The sequence below is a fragment of the Carettochelys insculpta genome, chromosome 6 (assembly GCF_033958435.1).
Source record: "Carettochelys insculpta isolate YL-2023 chromosome 6, ASM3395843v1, whole genome shotgun sequence".
Lineage (NCBI taxonomy): Eukaryota > Metazoa > Chordata > Testudines > Carettochelyidae > Carettochelys > Carettochelys insculpta.
In genome coordinates, this window is record NC_134142.1 from 94824098 (window position 1) to 94842098 (window position 18001).

The window sequence follows — 18001 nt, forward strand, 5'->3', positions numbered from 1 at the left end:
TTTTGAAAGGGGCATGTTAACGAGCGGGTTCAAAAGATGCTAATGAGGCACTGCAATGAATATGCACTGAGAGCATGTCCCAGATCAGATCCTGGTAGGTGAGACAGGTTTGGGAGTGATTAGGGAGAATCTCACTAACTCTTAGACCCTGCACACCTCAGTGGTGTCAGGACTTATGTGGCTTTGTACTTGCCCAGTCGCAGAAATGTAGACATCTTGCAGATTTCAACAAAAGCAGCTTAGGCACCTACAGGTTTTAGCCCTAGACCGGATTAGGCAGCAACTGATCAGGGGCTTTGAGGACCTACATTTTTGGCTTTGTGCCGAAATCGTAGTGTGGACCCAGCCCTAAGTTTCCTTTCATAAAACATTAAAAAAGTAGGTAAGTCCAAAGTAACAATTGCAAAACTGTTTCTTGGACACACATCACTATACACATTTCTTGCAATGGCAGAACCACTCTGTATGTAGCAACACTTTAAAACAGTAAATGTGCAGAAACACAGTCCTTAATATATGGGAGACTTCATTAAACATGCATCTGATTTTAACTATTGCAATATACTAGCACAGGACATGTAGGGAGGAGCTAATATAGTTATGCATATAAGCCACTCAGTTCAGTCACATATACCTAATGAACATTTCTGAAAAGGCATAGGACCATGCTTTTGCATGCCAATTACATCCCAGGAATTTTAACTTCCCTCATTTTTAACACGATCTCTATTCTCTTCAAATCACAGTGTAACAAGTTTATTTTTTTCATAAGAACACTTCATGTCTAAAAGTAACTTTGGTCAACTTTGCTTATAATGTAGAACTTAGCTACTCTGAAGGTAACTATAACTGACATAATCTGAGGGAGAAAGGAGTGGCATCTAGGAGTAGCTAGGTGCTACTTCCACAAATTAAATGTAAATAATTAAAAATGATGAAAGCACTCATTTTTAGGGGAGGAAAAGACCAGTTTTCAAATCAAGGAAACCAAGCACCATTTTCACAGGACAATTCAAATTCCATCAAGTATAGAAATGTGTCTTAATTTGATTAACTGGAGCACATATAGCTTTCACACATAATATAAAGCTCTTCTGGTTAAAACTTGAAAAGAGATCCAAGCCCTCCTTTTCAGCCCAGTGCACTAGGACTTGCAATGCACACCTTTTCCCTGACACGTCTGCTAACAAATTCTGCCCACTGAATATTCACCTGAATGAAATCAACATGTGCAAGTGTGACAACTGTTACTTCACTGAAGGATCTCTATAATTAATGAACATGTGTCACAGCAAACCAAGGAAACTTCTTCAGCTTCACTTCTGGAGACCGTGTACTTCCCACCACATCGGCATGAGCATGTATAACACTGTTCAGCTGTTGAAACAAACAAAAACTTAGTGCTTGAGCACAAATAATTGGAAACAATCATTGCGAAGTTCTTTTTAAAGACAGATGTACAATCTTACTATAGAGCTGATGATGGAAGTTATAAGCCTGCAGAGTTTGTGGAAGACCTCTACTCACTTAGAGGCTGAACACAGCTGTACTATCAAAAATATTCAGTCCTCAGATAGCTTTATCTGAAAATAAAAAAAGCTATTGTTTCATTGACTATGAGGCACTCCCTGTCCCTAGTGAGGGAGGAATCTTTTTATTAAGAAAAAGAAACAATAATATTTTTCAAAGTGTGCCCCTCATCAATAAACTATTGCTCAAATCTGCAGAGAACGAGTGGTGAATTCTGAACAAGGACTAGATTCTGACAGAATGCTAAGAACTTTGGAGAGGTTAGGAAATCATTTGTGAAAACATAAGATGTTAATACAATTTTCTGTGCTTGAGAATTAGCCTCAATGATGCAGGTTATGAAAATTCAAAAAATTCTGAAGTTAGGTTGGAGAGAAGCGTAAAGCAGAAGAAATGGGGGAGGCAAAGTTACGCTGTTCTGGTGGTTATTTTTCAAGAGTCAAATGATTGAAATAATTCAAATTATAATGAACTAGAGCAGTGAGGTATTGACAAGTGGAAATCTACGTGTGAAAACACTCACAACATCAGGTTCAAAGCCCTTGCTACTCTAAGAAAGGAAGGTTCTTCTCTACCACTGAAAACAGCAAAAAGAGAGCAAAAACACTGACTGCCATGGAAAATCAACTGGCAATTCCAAATTTATATCCAGCAGCAGTAAGGAAAGATATTTGCATAACTTATAAAGATGAGAGAGGATGAGACCGATGAGAAAAAATAAGAATAGTGGGAAATAGCGAATAGAAAAACAATAAATAGTTGTAACAGCAGCAAATAAAAACAAAACAAAAAAGGGGGGAATAATTAATTTAAAAGGAACAGCTGAGCATCATACAGTTTAGATAAATCAGAACAATATTGTCATCAAAGAAAGGCACATTAAAAGTTAAGAGGCTCAAAGACTGAGGACAAGTCTACACTACAGCATTACATTGGCTTATCTGCACTGCTCAAATATCTGGTGAAGAGCCACTATGCTGATGGGAGGCAGCTCGTGTGCACAGCATGAAACTTGCATCACACAGGGGATGGGGAAGGTGTGCTTTTTTGCTGTCCCTGAGCTACATAAATTAGATAGGCACAAGCGGTAGTGCAGACCTGCCTTGAGGAAGCAGCCAGGCTGACTCTAGCCAAGTCTGTTAGCTATCCCATTCCTCCCCTCTCCATATAATAAAGTGAAACTTCATACCTTTATTCCAGTACATGTCTTCAAGACAAATTTGAGCATCCACTGGCCACGTCTGCATTAGATCATCTTCTAAAAGAAAATAATGATACACATTCAGTTCTCATAAACTGAAGACAGAACTGTTTTGTGTCTTATCCTATAAATTGGTAATCCCATGTATACACAGTTCACCAGTTAAGTCACTGAAGTTCCATCCAGGATGAATGTAGTCAAAGACGTGTTTCTCTAAAATGATTTTAGTGCCCGTATCTTTGTTGTAAAGCTGGAAGTTCCTCATAATACCCCAAAGATGCCTCCAAAAGCTTAAGAAAATACTGAAGGGCAGACTACTGATTTAAATAGGTCTCCCACCCACCCACCCCAAAGGATGGGAAAGGGATGTGAAATGGGCAAGCTTTCATTGTTCGAGTTTAGATACCATTGTGGCATGATACAAATGCCCAGAATAACTTGGATATAGTTACTTTCCTGTGGCTGAAGTGCTAGACCCCTGCTTATTTTGGGGCTTCTGAAAGGAGGAGCCAAAACTAACCTTTTTGTCTAGAAAGAGGCAAAGTTTGCTGAGGTCCAGGCATTCGTTTGTGATTTCGAGAATCTCTCAAAACAGCTTTAGAATGACAGTTCTGGACTGTATCAATTAAGATTTAGATTTTTCTAATGCTCTCAGATCCACATTTAGCAATGAAGCACAGCAAGAAAGGGAATGTAAAACGCAATACAATTTGACATATCATATTTGAAGAACAAAGACCCTTAATTTGTTTTACATTTTTGCAGTCTACTTAGATTTGATGTATGCTGTTTGCCCAAGGCCTGTAGATGTAGGACACGGCCTGTCACAGAGCTGCACCTAAAACAACATAATTCCTCTTAAAAGGTGGATTCCAGATTTCTATTCAGTGAATAAGCCCTAGGACTCTTGAGTTTCAGGGTCTTTACAAAACTTGGGCAACATATCAACTCGCCTTCCTATGGTTGTATAGATAGGGTTCTCTTCTGGGCACTATATGACTTGGTGCGTTTATATTGTGTTCCTCAAAGAAAGCAGAGTATTCCACCACCCTTTGAAATGGAGGACTCAGACTATCCTTTTCTTTAGTACTTTTTTGCCCTTCCGTTTAGATGAGAGAAACTGAAGATAGCAGCTTTAAAAAGTCAATGAAAGGGGCTACTAAACGAAGAACCCAGGGGCTAAGGGCAAATTGCCCATGGAGGTACATCAGCTGCAGGAAAATCTTTGCCAGAAGAGGTAGACAAAACAGATCCAGGGCCTGTGTGGCACATAAGTGACCTTGGTGGCTGTGCATTCGATGCAGAGAGGACTGAGAGAGAGGAGAGAGGGAAAAAGGTATGAAAAGACTACTGGTAGTAGGCAAGGAGTAGGAAGATGACTATTGACTTAGTCAGGACTAACCCATTATTACTGAACAAGGCTTAGTCTGTTAGTCTATAAGGTGCCACAGGACTTGTTTTTGCAAATACAGACTAAGAGGGCTACCCCTTTGATACTTCAACAAGGGTTGTTTCCTCCACTCTATGGGTGCTTCAGTTAGCAGTTCAGTTAGTGCTCCTGGAAGGAAGAGAAGAGCAAGAAAATGTTCAGTGAGTGTTGTGTGAGGTAACAGCTATGCTCCAGGAGAAACAAGATTTAAGGTACTCAACTCCTGCTACGTGAATAACATAGCTGGAGTTGACATAATTTAAATTGAGTTATTGCAGGGTCCACACTTACGTGTCTGCTTCCCTTTCTCTTCTCATCTGGGGGTAGAGTAACAGGGTCAACCACAGAGCAATCTGTGATCTATCCCGCAGGACTTCCCTAGACATGCTAAATTGACTGCTGGTGGATTGATCTTAGAGTGTTGATCCCTTGGGTAGCATAATTATAGCCTGAGAGGCAGAAAAGGCCTATTGGTGGGTTATAGCACTTGCAATAAGGAAGAGAACTGTGGAAAGTCACAGGTATAGGGTGAAGGAGTGCAGCCAGTACTGTCGAACTATCCCTCTGTCCTGTATACCACCTATCATATATACTTGGAATGATGTACATACAAATGTTAATAAAATATTACAGGTGTTCATAAGTCTATTCTGACTGTAAGTGTTGTCTGCTATAAGATTAGAATGGTTATTTCCAGCTGGAGATGGGCATTATGCAAGGAATGGAGAAGTCATTCGTTTTGAAGTTTTACATTAATCCCTGCTAAGTACAACTGTATCCTTAGAAAGAAAGAAACTAAGAAGAAAACTGGAAAAAAGAAGTAGGAAGTGGTTAAAAACTCAGTCTGCCCAAAGAAAAGCAAAGAATGATGGGAAGCAGACTAAACCCCAGTCCTCTGAGATAGACGTGTCTGGCACAAAAGAGGCCTATATGGCCCCTCTGTAAAACAAATATGTGGAGAAAAAGTATCAGTTCAATATACTTATTACTGATAAAACTTCGTTTAATAAAATCAATTGTAAATGCAGAATATATTCCAAGAAACTAACCATTTTCCTTTATTTATCCAGCATATTTAAGGTTATTTAATTTAGCTAATAAAATGTATAAAATGTTATTTTGTGCCTTTTTAATTGAATGTCAATTTCCATCCAAATGACACTTGACACAAATATGAATAAATATTAATTATCTAATAAACAAAACTGTCACTCCCCATAAAAATATGAATCTGAATTAATATGTCCTAATCCAAGCAATTGGTTAAATACATGAGTATAACCTACTGGTTATCAAAAAAAAAAAAAAGGGGGGGGGTATCAAATTAAGTGTAAAGGGCACAGTTTAGTGCTTATAAGTTGAGAATAGGGAGAATTATCTTTTCTTTAGGAAATACTTATAAATTACAAATTTAAAAAAGGTTAAATGGATTATTTAAATATTGGTTTCCTGTGTGCAGATTTAAATAATTATTTAAATCGGTAACTTAAATCAATTCCGCAGGTGGTATATATAGCAAGGGAACATATGAGGCAACTATATATGCCTGACCCTAACAACCAGCAGTCAGAAACTTCTCTGTGGTTAACACCTGATTATCAAACAGTGTATCTTAGACTAAAAAGCAGGATAGCTGGGTTTTTTTTTCTTATCATGGATCCATCACATTGGCGTTGGTTGTACACAATTAACACAGTAGTTAGCAAAGAATATTAACTTATCAGTACTGAAATGAAAGACTTATTCAGATGCCCTTATATCTAATGCAAAAAGGTAATTAACACTGGAAATTTAAGAAATACTCTTTTTTTAAAAAATGCAATATTTCATTAACAGCCAGTTAGTATGAAAGTGTCACATATTCCAGGGCTTGCTTTTTTTTGTTGGCAACTAAATTGTGATTCTAATTTTACCTGAAATCTGTACTGCTTAATCTAAACTACAGTAAATGAAGGCAAGTAAAACAAATCACAGATAATGACAGGATCAACCTCCTCTACCTAGCTTATCCCAAATACATACGTGTAGATTAAAGAGGCACAAATTAAAATAAAATTGACCCAATCACTTATAACACTTTGCTACTTTTAAAAGAAACAAAATGTGTATGTGATTACTGAAAGATACAGCTGTCAGTCGGTCTTACCCAGATAGTTATAGATTCTGAGACCAGAAGGGACCATTGTGATCATCTAGTCTGATCTGTATAGCACAGGCCCTAAAACTTCCTCAAAATAATTCCATGAGTGTGCTAGGTATCCATCCAATATTTATTTTAAATTGGTCAGTCATGAACAACCCTTAGTAAATTGTTCCTATTAATATTGATTGATATATATATATATATATATACATATATATATATATATTATATATAATATTGTATATATTGATAATATAATATCAAAAATGTAAGCCTTCTGTCCAGTCTGAATTTGTCTAGCTTCAACTTCCAACCACTGGCTTGTGTTATACCTTCCTCTGCTAGATTGAAGCACCCATTATTAAATACTTGTTCCCCAGGTAGAGACTTACAGGCTGCAGTCTAGTCACTCAAACCTTTCCTGATAAGCTAAACAGGTTCAGCTGTTTGAGTCTACCACAATAATGCAAATTTCCTTTAATCATTCTTGTGGCTCTTTTCTGAACCCTGCCCAACTTACAAATATCCTTATTGAACTATGTGCACCAGAACTTGACAGAGCAGCACCATTGCCAATACAGAAGTTAAAAAACATTTTGTGCTATTACTTGAGATTCTCAATTATGCATCTGATGATTGCACAAAGTCTTTTGGTTAAAGTGTCACATTGAGAATCCATGTTCAGTTACTGTTGCCTTTGGTCTGCATTAGCCAAGAGAGTGCTAGGGTAGTGCTTCTAGCTAGAACTAATCACACACAGTTGTACAGAGAACTCCTTTGCTCATTTCCTTCCATCTACTCAAAAACTATTTTTATAAAGTATCCATCATTAAATGAAAGTTCAATATTGTCTTAATTCACATATATTCAGTATATTTTAATGTTACTTGGGTTCTGTTCAATCCATTTTACAGATCTGAGTCATAAAGAATTTATTATGCTGGCAAACATGAATATTTTTTACACAGTCAAAAAGAAAGTTTCTATCAGACTCTTCACTCCTGGCCCCTACTGTAATGGGTCGGGAAAAAAGACCACCCATCTACTTTCTCCTTCTCTTCTTTCATGGGACAAGAAGATGATTTCGCTATGTGACCTTTTATCTTCAGAAGAGGGACAAAAGAAAGAAAAACTCGTGAGGAAAGGGGAGGTTTCAGAGGGCAGGTGAGATCCAACTTCCCCTCTGCAGCACAGTGAGCTGGCAGAGGAAAAAAAAGGTAACTTAGGCTTCAGAGATTCCACCAATTCCAAGCTTCCTTTGAAGGGAGAGCTATAAATTTGGCTGAAAAAAACATGCCAACCGTCACAGCTTTCATGAAGGTGTGCTCTAAGATAAAGAACAGGTGAGGGAATGTAAGTAGTATTTCACAGACAATGCACAGAAAGGGAAGAAGCCATATGGCACCATGAAGGTGATTTCAATACACAAGCATGGATGGGGCAAACCAATGAAGAAACAGTGACATGGAGGCACCAGTATTCTCTCACAAAATCCACCATGCTTCCTACAATACTTTTGATGACTTTGGAAACAAGAGAGAGACTGATGAAATCAGGCCATGACCAATCCCTCTAATTCAAATACTTGAGGGTAGAGTCTCATGTTTGAATTTCAACTTTATCTTTCCTATCCACTACTGCAACAAAAATTAAAACACTTAAATGGGCCAAATTCATCCTCAGTGTCAGTCCATTGAGGTCAATGGAGTTACAGCAGGGAATAATTTGACACATTATTATTATAAATCATTCTTAATATGACAACTAACCTGTAATTAGTTTTAATAATAATTTGATAATCTGATAGGTTATCTTCAAACAAGTTAATTTGCAATTAACATCGTCTTTTTGCATAAAGTCTTCAAGCATAACATACAATCCAATACACACTATCATCTTCTATTGTAGGTTGCAATTATTGCTTGTCTGCTTCTCATAGCAAACATTTACTTCTCAAAACTGAATAATGCTAATTTAATCCCTAAATTTCCCTGTTATCCAATCTAAAATGTTGTAACACAGCATAAATGGACTTTTGAACTTGGCTAGTTCTTATATAAAGTGAAGCTTGACCTGAGTTTTGTGAATTTGTCTCCAAGATTAATAATCTTGCAATATCCACAGAGTATGTTACTTAAGAATAGCTGTGTGTCCTTTCTTATTTTAATTGTACTTCAGCTTGCATATTACAAACCTCCACAGCTACTGGTTTTGATGAGGGCTGGTTTTTATGGACTGGGGAGATATAATGATTATTCAGACTGGTATTCGTATCAGAGTTTACCTCTATGTTTTGTATGCTTAAATATGTACATATACACATTTGACTCATCAAGTTGTTTAAATCCGCATATTTTGAGATACATTTCTGAACACAGACAGAAAATAAAATGATATGGTTTTCTGGTTACTTGAAAAACAATCATTAAATCTTTAGAATTACAGGCCCCATGACCTTGTGTTCTATTGCATTTTTCTGACAACAAGAGGTGAAAGGATTCTGCAGATCCATTGTCTTGACTGTAGGATCTAAGAAAACACTGGCAGACTCATCAGAGAGGTTTATGAGCCTGCAATTCAAGGAGATTAAAAAGAAAATCTACCGAGATTCTTTCAGGCTGCAGAATAACATCAAATAACTATTAGCAGCTTGGTTCAGTAAAGCTTTACTAGAGCTCTTGCTGGGTCATTCACAAAATTTAAAGGAGGAAAAGTTTTTAAGCTTTGCTTAGGGATACAATAAATGTTTTGGGTTTTTTAAACAAGCAATAAATGAAAATCCAGACTTTTTAAACCATTCCTAAGAACAGTCAAAATATGCAACACTTAAATAATTTATCTTTAGATCAGTCATAAATGTTAATTATAAAGAATAAGGGTGGAGCTTACACATTGCCAGACTGAATACAATGTGAAACACTTAGAGGGATTCAATAATCACATAAAGTTAAAAGTCACAATGCATTCAAAACTTTAGTTCTGCCAGAAATGGAGGGGTTTTGGTTATTAATTAGTGTTACAAAAATACTTAAAATGATTTCAGTAAAAGTTTGAGGAAAAGCAGAGTGTAAGGTGAAAATCGTTCCAAAAAGCAAAATCCCCATTTCTGGCGAATCACTGCTTCTTAAATATTCATTTAAAAATTAGTAGAGTTTAATACGTAACAGGTAAAAACACTCCTTCATTGGCTCTGATTTGTAGCAAGTAAATATTTTTACACTGTAAGCATGTATTTGGTCAGGATTTCAAGCTGCAACCTGGACACTAATTTATAAAGCACTAGAGGCTGGGATATAGGTCCCTTTGAAAATCCACATATCCATCGTCAGCCAATTTAATTTGTTCAACGTTATCCTTTATAAGCTTCCAAGCGAACACAAAACTAAACAATTTGTATTTTAAATTACTCGTATAAAGATTAACAAAAACCTTATCCAAATTGCTTGAGTAAACACAGGACTCAATCCTACAAAGCACTGAGCAGTCTCACTCTTATCTATGGAACCATTTAAGTATGGACTTAATTTCAAGCATATGTGAAAACATTAAGAGGACTGCTTAAGACTTCAAGCATGTGCCTAGTGTTATTTGCTAAATCAGGGTGGGAGTGTTCAGCACTTTGCAAGACTGATTCCATTTCCAAACTGGGAGAAAAAAAGGCCCCCTTCTGTTTATTCACAGGTATGGCACAAGCAATGGAAAAACAAGCTTATTCACACAGTCCTTTTAATGCGTAATAATTCTGTTCTAGAGGAAGAAATCATTTTTGTGGCTGAAAAATTAGTTCTCTCTCTCTGTGGGCCATTCAATCTGACACAGACTGAGACTATTAAGAAGGAATACCACTGTGAATTGTTACTTGTTCATTTAGGACAAGAATGAGATTAACTCACCACGCACAGCCACCAATGGGTTAATTTACAGTCACTCTGAACATGGCCTGGATTTTGAATGACCAAGTGGAAAAAGGCTGTGTGCTCCATTATCAATCCCCCAAGTCAATGAGTGCCCACGAAGTTCAACTATTTTAAGATCCTTAGCCAGAAACACAATGTACAGTGCTGTCACTTAAAGAGAGGGAGACCTGCCAGGCAAACTGCAGGATTTCAGAGAGTCCCACAGGGCCTGCCACATTGTGGCTGTGCTTAAAGCTTTATTTTGGTTTTAAAAGGCTTTCTTGAGCTTTACTTATGCTTTTTTTAAAAGGGATTTTCATACTAGGGAACAACTAAAAATACACCATATTAAAATATCTCTATTTTCTTGTCATATGCTAGTCAGAGTTCTCTTTGCCACTTGTGCTATTAAAAGCATTTTCATAGGCACTTCTCTCTTGCTTCTCCTGCTTCATCCTGCAGTGAAGTTGTAATGCTACTCTTGTAGCATCCTAATCAGCTCTGCATCCACATTCAGATGTCAAATGCAGCATTATGATTCCAATGTAGGATGGGAAGGAAAGTTGAGACAAGGGAAGAGTGTTCATCTTCAGAAATGCTTAGCTAAAATGACTGTGACAAGATGAAGAAAAAATGAAAGGTAAACTACGTATTCACTAAATGTTCTGCATTTCTTCATAGCTGGATCAGCGTATGACTCCCTTTCTAAGTCTCCATCCACCGCTATAGGATTTTCACCTCCCACAGAGGGATCTCCCCAAAACTGAGGGTTGGCGTCCCCATGACAGTTTTTAAGTTTTAATAGTGATAATACTATAGGGGAACCTCTAAACTGCAAATGACAACATTTTAATCCCAGCTACTTTTCGTACTTATCTGGAAAGTCCTCAGTTCAATGTTTAGGAGTTCTTTCAACAGTTGAGGACTTTATCTTCACCAGTCCCTCCAGATAAGGGAAACTTGGCTAAATTGGATAATACACATTTTAATAATTTTTCTTTACATTTTAAAAAGGCTTCCCAAAATAATCTTTGGTATTGTTTTGGAGTGTATCTGTTCAACTGCAGAGCTAAAGCAATCTCATAGCTTCTGCATCTGAGCACAAATTTATGTGAAAATCTTACCATGCTGAAGAATAGGCATTTTCTGAGTCTATATTTACAAAGTTTGTTACAGCATATCTACGTACACTACCCAATTAAAAAAACTGCACAGAATTTCTCATAAAAATAAATGCAATATTTCTCTTAAAATGCTCGGATTCATTTTCCTCATAAATATACATCTCTGCTTAATCTGCATGATGTATTTGCCTTCCTAACTGAAAGTCTGACAATATCAGTGATGTGTCCATACTGCATCTGTATAGCTGAATGGAATTTTGAAGAAAAAAATAATTGAATATTTAAATATGTATTTAAAACTATTTCCCTCTCTGGCATTTGGGTTTACAGACCCAATCCTGGTAATAAGACTAGAATAAAAAGACAAGTCATCAGTAGTTTGCATTTCAGGTTCACAGTTCAAACATACATTGCATATCAGGCTCACAGCTAGCACATACACTGTAATCTATTAGTATGGACTCATTACTTGAAGTTAAGAGTAGATCATTTTTCTTTCTTAAAAATTATATCTGCAATATCCTTTACACATCCTATCCAGGCACCTAGTGATCTGAAATGGGAGTCTTTCCATTGGCTCCAGTGGGCATTGGTGGAGTCTCCAGCTAGGAAAGTACTGTAGAAACTGCCAGTGAAGGCATCCAATGAGTTACAGAACAATCTACAGTAAACAAAACTGATTTAGAATTATTGTAAACTTTTTTATATTATGTCTCTTATCTTAATTGTCACTTACTTCTGTCACATATGTATTGAGGTTTAACTAAATGTTCTATTAGTTCTTGGAGATCCTCAGATTGAAGGTGCTTTTATTTGGCCAAAGGAATATTAATATTAGAAGGGCCATCATATGATGATGACTGCAAATGATAACATTTTAACTGCAGCTAATGTCTAATCATGTGCTACCTGCATGCACAGTCCAGCCTCTTACAGTACTTATTTTTGCTACAGTACTTGTACAGACAGCTTTTTTGTGCAACTTAACTGTTTTTCTTTGATAAAACTAACAGTGAAGAAATCAAACTCTTTACCAGAAGACAGACATGGAATGAGAAAAATCAATAAAAACTCTTCACTTATTTATGACTCTGCTAAAGAAACTCATTCTCTGGCAAATCACATGAAGTAACCAGACAGCTCTCAGGTTCAGAAGCCCTCATTATCTTATAGTCACAATGGTCATTTTTGTATATCTATAAGTAAGTAAAGGAACTGACAATGAGCTTTCAGTTGGTGAACCGCGCATCCAGATCAGTTCAGGAGACTAAGACAGATTTCCAATACACACAAACGTACAAAGTTGCCAGGAGGCTGATAAAGCTTTTCTTTTGCCATAGTTCTGAGCTGATGGTTGGTATGTTCATGTACAGGTTGAACCTCTCTAATCTGGAACCCTTGGGAACTGACTGGTGCCAGTCGAGAGAATTTGCTGGACCATAGGAGGTCAGTACTATCTAGCAGCATTACCAACACTGTCACTGCTTACTGGGCTCTTAGGAGACATTCAGGATCAAGTAAATAGCACATAACACTGGGAACTGAAATTTACTGGGAACACAGGAAACTTGGCCACACCCATGAAAAGTGGTCATCCAGCTAACCAAAATCACACTGGATTATGGATGTTGCTGGATGAGAAAGTTCCAAATTAGAGAGGTTCAAACTGTATTTTAGTACAATACAAGAACACAGTAGAAGCTCTGAGACTAAAGCATACTGAGCTTAACTTGTTTAAGTTAAAGGAAAATAAATTCCAGCAGAGTTGCTTTTCTCTTAAAAATACAAATTGCTGCCCTCCATGTAGTATGAAAATGAGAAGGAAAGGCCTTATTGTGTCTCTTAATTTTTTTAAAAATATATTTTCTGCTTATTAAGTTGCTTTGCATCGCGTAGTGGAGCATACGACTTTTGTAAGGGATACTCCAGAGCTTAATCAAGGACACCTTGAGGATAGTAGGACCTATCAGGCTACAGTACATAGTGACTGTTTTCTCATTCTCTAGGACACTATACCCGTGTCTACACGTGCATGCTACTTCGAAGTAGCGGCACTAACTTCGAAATAGTGCCCGTCACGGCTACATGCGTCGGGCGCTATTTCGAAGTTAACTTCGACGTTAGACGTCGAAGTCGCTAACCCCATGAGGGGATAGGAATAGCGCCCTACTTCGACATTCAACGTCGAAGTAGGGACCGTGTAGTTGTTGCGCGTCCCGCAACTTCGAAATAGCGGGGTCCGCCATGGCAGCCATCAGCTGAGGGGTTGAGAGACGCTCTCTCTCCAGTCCCTGCGGGGCTCTATGGTCACCATGGGCAGCAGCCCTTAGCCCAGGGCTTCTGGCTGCTGCTGCGGCAGCTGGGGATCCATGCTGCAGGCACAGGGTCTGCAACCAGTTGTCGGCTCTGTGTATCTTGTGTTGTTTAGTGCAACTGTGTCTGGGAGGGGCCCTTTAAGGGAGCGGCTTGCTGTTGAGTCCGCCCTGTGACCCTGTCTGCAGCTGTGCCTGGCACCCTTATTTCGATGTGTGCTACTTTGGCGTGTAGACGTTCCCTCGCAGCGCCTATTTCGATGTGGTGCTGCGCAACGTCGAAGTTGAACATCGACGTTGCCAGCCCTGGAGGACGTGTAGACGTTACTCATCGAAATAGCCTATTTCGATGTTGCTACATGTAGGCTTCACGTGTAGATGTAGCCTATCTTAACAAAAGGCTTCGTAGGGAGTTAACCAGAGTTCTGAGGTGAGGACCTTATGAATTATTTATTGTAGTGATTCCTTTCCCAAAGTATTATCAAAGAGGTCACTATTTGGTTAGTGTGTGTTGGCTTCTTTCCCCTAGGCTGTTCAAGTGAAGCTGCTGCCACTCAAAAATGGGAAATGAAGGTGGAGTACAACTTCAGTAACACACAGAGCTACAAAGGTGTGTGTAGTAAGGACTTCTCACACATTTACACATAGTTTAAAAACAAATACATGTGAGAATTTAGTGCACACAAGTACCATACAGTAAACGCTTGAAATGAGTGACTACGAGTTGTGCTTAACTTACATTAACATGAGTTAAGCACAACTCAAAATCCTGCTCCCACCAGGCCTGGTTCAGTCCCAATGGTCCTAGCTCAGCCCCCACCTCTCAGCCCCGATTCAATCTCATTGCATGGCAGCTCACCACCTGCACACGGCTCTGACTCACCTCATTACACAGCTCTGGCTCATCTCCCCTGCACATGACCCTGGCTCAACCCCACCAGCCCTGGTTCAAACCCCCGTGTGGCCCAGCTCACCACCTGATCATGGCTCTGGCTCACCACCCCCTGTGCACACCCCTGGTTCAAGCCCCTCCCCTACTCTGGTTCAACCCCCCACACATGGGCCCTGTTCAAATCCACCCCCTACCCTGTAACCCCAACCTACTGCCAGGCTTAACCTCCCTCAACTGCCCCCCAGCCCCAAACGCCAGAACTTACCTTTCAAAAGGAGCTCCAGGTGCTCCTACTACTTCCCCGGCCATGGAACATGCGTTCTGCCAGGAAAAAAGCCCCCCCACCCAACTTAAGAGAAACTGAAGTTATGCGAGAGTCCCTAGAGATGCAATGCCTTCAGATGCAGAGCAAGGGCTGCAGCGTGTTCCTGTAACGTACATAAGTCTCAACTTGGAGGGGTAACTTCTGACAGGCACCAGGACAATTCAAGGATACCAAATATGTTGTGATGTAGGCACATGTCCATGGGACTCACACCCATTGCACATAAACCACCAGTCAAATGGTAACATTTGGCCACTACTACCTTACTTGGATGTGTCTGCATTGCATTTAAGGTTGAGATTTTTAGCCTACGTTAGATTAGCTGTTCAAACTAATTCAATGTACATCCTTTAGGAAGGGGAGTTACCATGAGAAATGGACGATTATTACATTAGATCCAGAAAAAAAAAAGTTCCCTTTAACAGGTAAGCTATAATGTGCTTTTTTCCTTTCCTTTCAAGCTATTGACAAGGATTAGAAGCAGAAAAATCAACATTATGAAAAAGCAGTGTTCTCACTTCATTTCCAACCTGGCAAAAGAAGGAGTTTCTGAAATTTTCACAAAACACACACAAAAAAGGCAGTTGTTGTAAGATTTCCAGACCAAATACATATGGAAAAGTATCTGAGCCAAACTCTTCATCATAACTCCTCCCCTTAGATCCTGTTCTAGCAGAAGTGTCCATGGAATTGATTAGAAACATTATTTCTGAAATGTGCTGTACTGGCAATTCAGAGAACAGGATTCTAGTCAATTTCGCTGCCATTCTGCTTCTAACTGAACTTACTGTGAAGTGGCTAAAATTCAAAACGACAAAATAGGTGCACAGCCTGTGCACAACTTTAGGTGAATCACGCCAGCACTGTATGAACAGAATCCTATATTTGAAAATGTATAATCTTCATGACAGAATGGGGAGCGCCAAAGGAGCATCCAGGTTAATATAAATAATAAATGTACAGTTGGCTTTCCTTTTTAAGTGTCTTTACATTCTCTTGAGATAACTATCCAGAACATCTCCTTTGGATGCCAGAGTCTCACACATATTAATACGCCTTTAACTCATGCTAAAATGCTTTAAAAACAAAGCTACTTAAAAGCAGTTTGTGTCTTCTGCCACCACAGGAAGACAGAATAGACTAAACTCATTCCTGATGTAAATTCCACTGACTTCAATGGTGGAACTGAGCCCAGTATATTAAAATTCTAAAGCACAGATAATGGCTTAAAATTAAACCCATTACACATATAAAATAAAGATTTATAGCTGAAACTCTTATTAATTTCATCACCCCAAGAGTGGGTGACAGACTGCTGTAAAAGTCTAAAAGCAGTAAGTGTTATGAGAAATTCCTATTCTGAAGTTAAATCAGGCTTTTTTTTTTGATAGCACTAAGATAATAGGTCATTTCAATGTCATCAGAACACTGCTTTAATGAAAAAAGCCCACAAATCCCATTTGAAAATTGTTATTTCTTTTAAAATTTTACCCACTCCTCAAATACTTACACATTGTCTGAGAAAGTGATATATTTAAATGTAGTTAGAAATTCATGCTGAAAGTCAGCTTATAAGCACTGTGCATCATTCTTCTCTTGCAATGATATATATCTGTTTCTATGACTAATCTTCTGTTTCTCAAATAAAGCTCTGCTGACCTTAGCAGCAAAGGAGTTAAAAATCAGTGCAAAGAGAAAGGTTTGATGTGTGCCAATGTACAATGGAAAGGAATTCAATAAGCTGCAGAGACAGTGGGCTTTTATCAGACACACTGAAAAGTGGTGGTGGCTACATGTCAATGCTGGACCAGAGTGTGTTACTGCAGAGCACAACGGAGTGTTTTCCCCACGGGCAATACACTATTATTGACTCCCCCCATTAGCATGTAGGGTGGATATACATTTATTGAAAGTTCTAATGGAAGGCTGAGGGACTCCTATCCTGAGGCCAGAACAGAAAGACAGCCTATCACTTCATGTAATGGTAGCCTATGTGTGACAGACCTGACCTACATTTCCCCCCTTTCTTTCTCACAACAGCCTGTCGCTGTTTTAAGAAGCTATTTTCTGAGATGTATAAAAAGAAATGCATTTTGGAGCTGCCTAGTTAATGTGTTTTACCACAATATTATTTATAAACCTGCTTTATAAAGAGTAATTGTACTAGAGATGAATTTTGAAAGCTATCCTAAAATGCATGCACACAAAAAAGAATATGCCTTAATAATTTCGAAGTGTTTATAAAGCCGTATGTTAAATTGTATCTTAGACGTAAATTACTCAGTATCTATAACTAACCTCCTTCAACAAAATGCAGTACTGGCTGTAACTTGAAGTAGTTAAGAAAATTTACTGATACTGCTGTAATGATAAAAAGAATGGCTAAACGACATAATTACAGTCTAAACTCCATATTTATTAAAATGATTAGAAGTACCACTACCTACAGGCTCACTGGAAGTAGTTCTACATTTTTACTGCTTAATTTATATATATATTTATCAATAACATATCCAAATATGAAAGGAAAGGAGCAAATAAAACATTTGGTTCAGAAATTAACAGCTTTCTAAAATGCTATCTAACTACTATTCCAGCTCCTGCATGAAAGAGCTGCTGCCACTACAGCCAGCTCTCCTCGGCAGGAACCTACCACGGCGCTGTAGGTCATACTCTTTTTTTGTTTCCTCATTTCCTAGAATTTTCCATGCTTGATCAATTTCGATGAACCTCTGCACACGCTCCTCCACTTCTCCTGCTGGCACATCTGCGCTCTGTTTGTCTGGATGATACTGCCAATCAAAAGGGGGAAGACAGAAAAAAAGCAGGGTGAATCAACAGTAAATCTGATATTCATTTAAAAATGTGGGGAGGAGAGGAGGAGGAGGAGGAGGGGCTCTGACCTAAGGAAAATGAGATGACAACGTTGGGTACAAGAGATAACTGCCAGGTTAATTAGACCACTGGAATAACAGCAAATCCACCAGTGGCACAAAATGTCACAATGTGCACTGACAACATTTTCTGGATAATTTGCTAATGGAATCATTGGTCTTATGGACAATTTACCTAGATAGAACGACTAATGCTAACAGAAAGAGGTACATGCAGAGGAATACAACGAGGGAACAAGGGGAAATGTTTAAGGT

The 18001-nt window shown here is 38.5% G+C and overlaps 1 protein-coding gene across 2 annotated transcripts in view; it reads right to left on the reverse strand.

Annotated features, from left to right (window-relative positions):
• DNAJC24 (DnaJ heat shock protein family (Hsp40) member C24) overlaps positions 1-18001 on the reverse strand; it is a 57850-nt gene that overhangs the window by 230 nt on the left and 39619 nt on the right. For both annotated transcript variants that reach the window (XM_074997656.1, XM_074997655.1), the window contains exons 3-5: positions 17506-17644; positions 2720-2788; positions 1213-1377 (exon numbers count right to left, since the gene is read on the reverse strand). In XM_074997656.1, the coding sequence (XP_074853757.1) occupies positions 1253-1377; positions 2720-2788; positions 17506-17644 (333 nt within the window). In that variant the 3' untranslated portion in view covers positions 1213-1252. The remainder of the gene's footprint in view (positions 1-1212; positions 1378-2719; positions 2789-17505; positions 17645-18001) is intronic.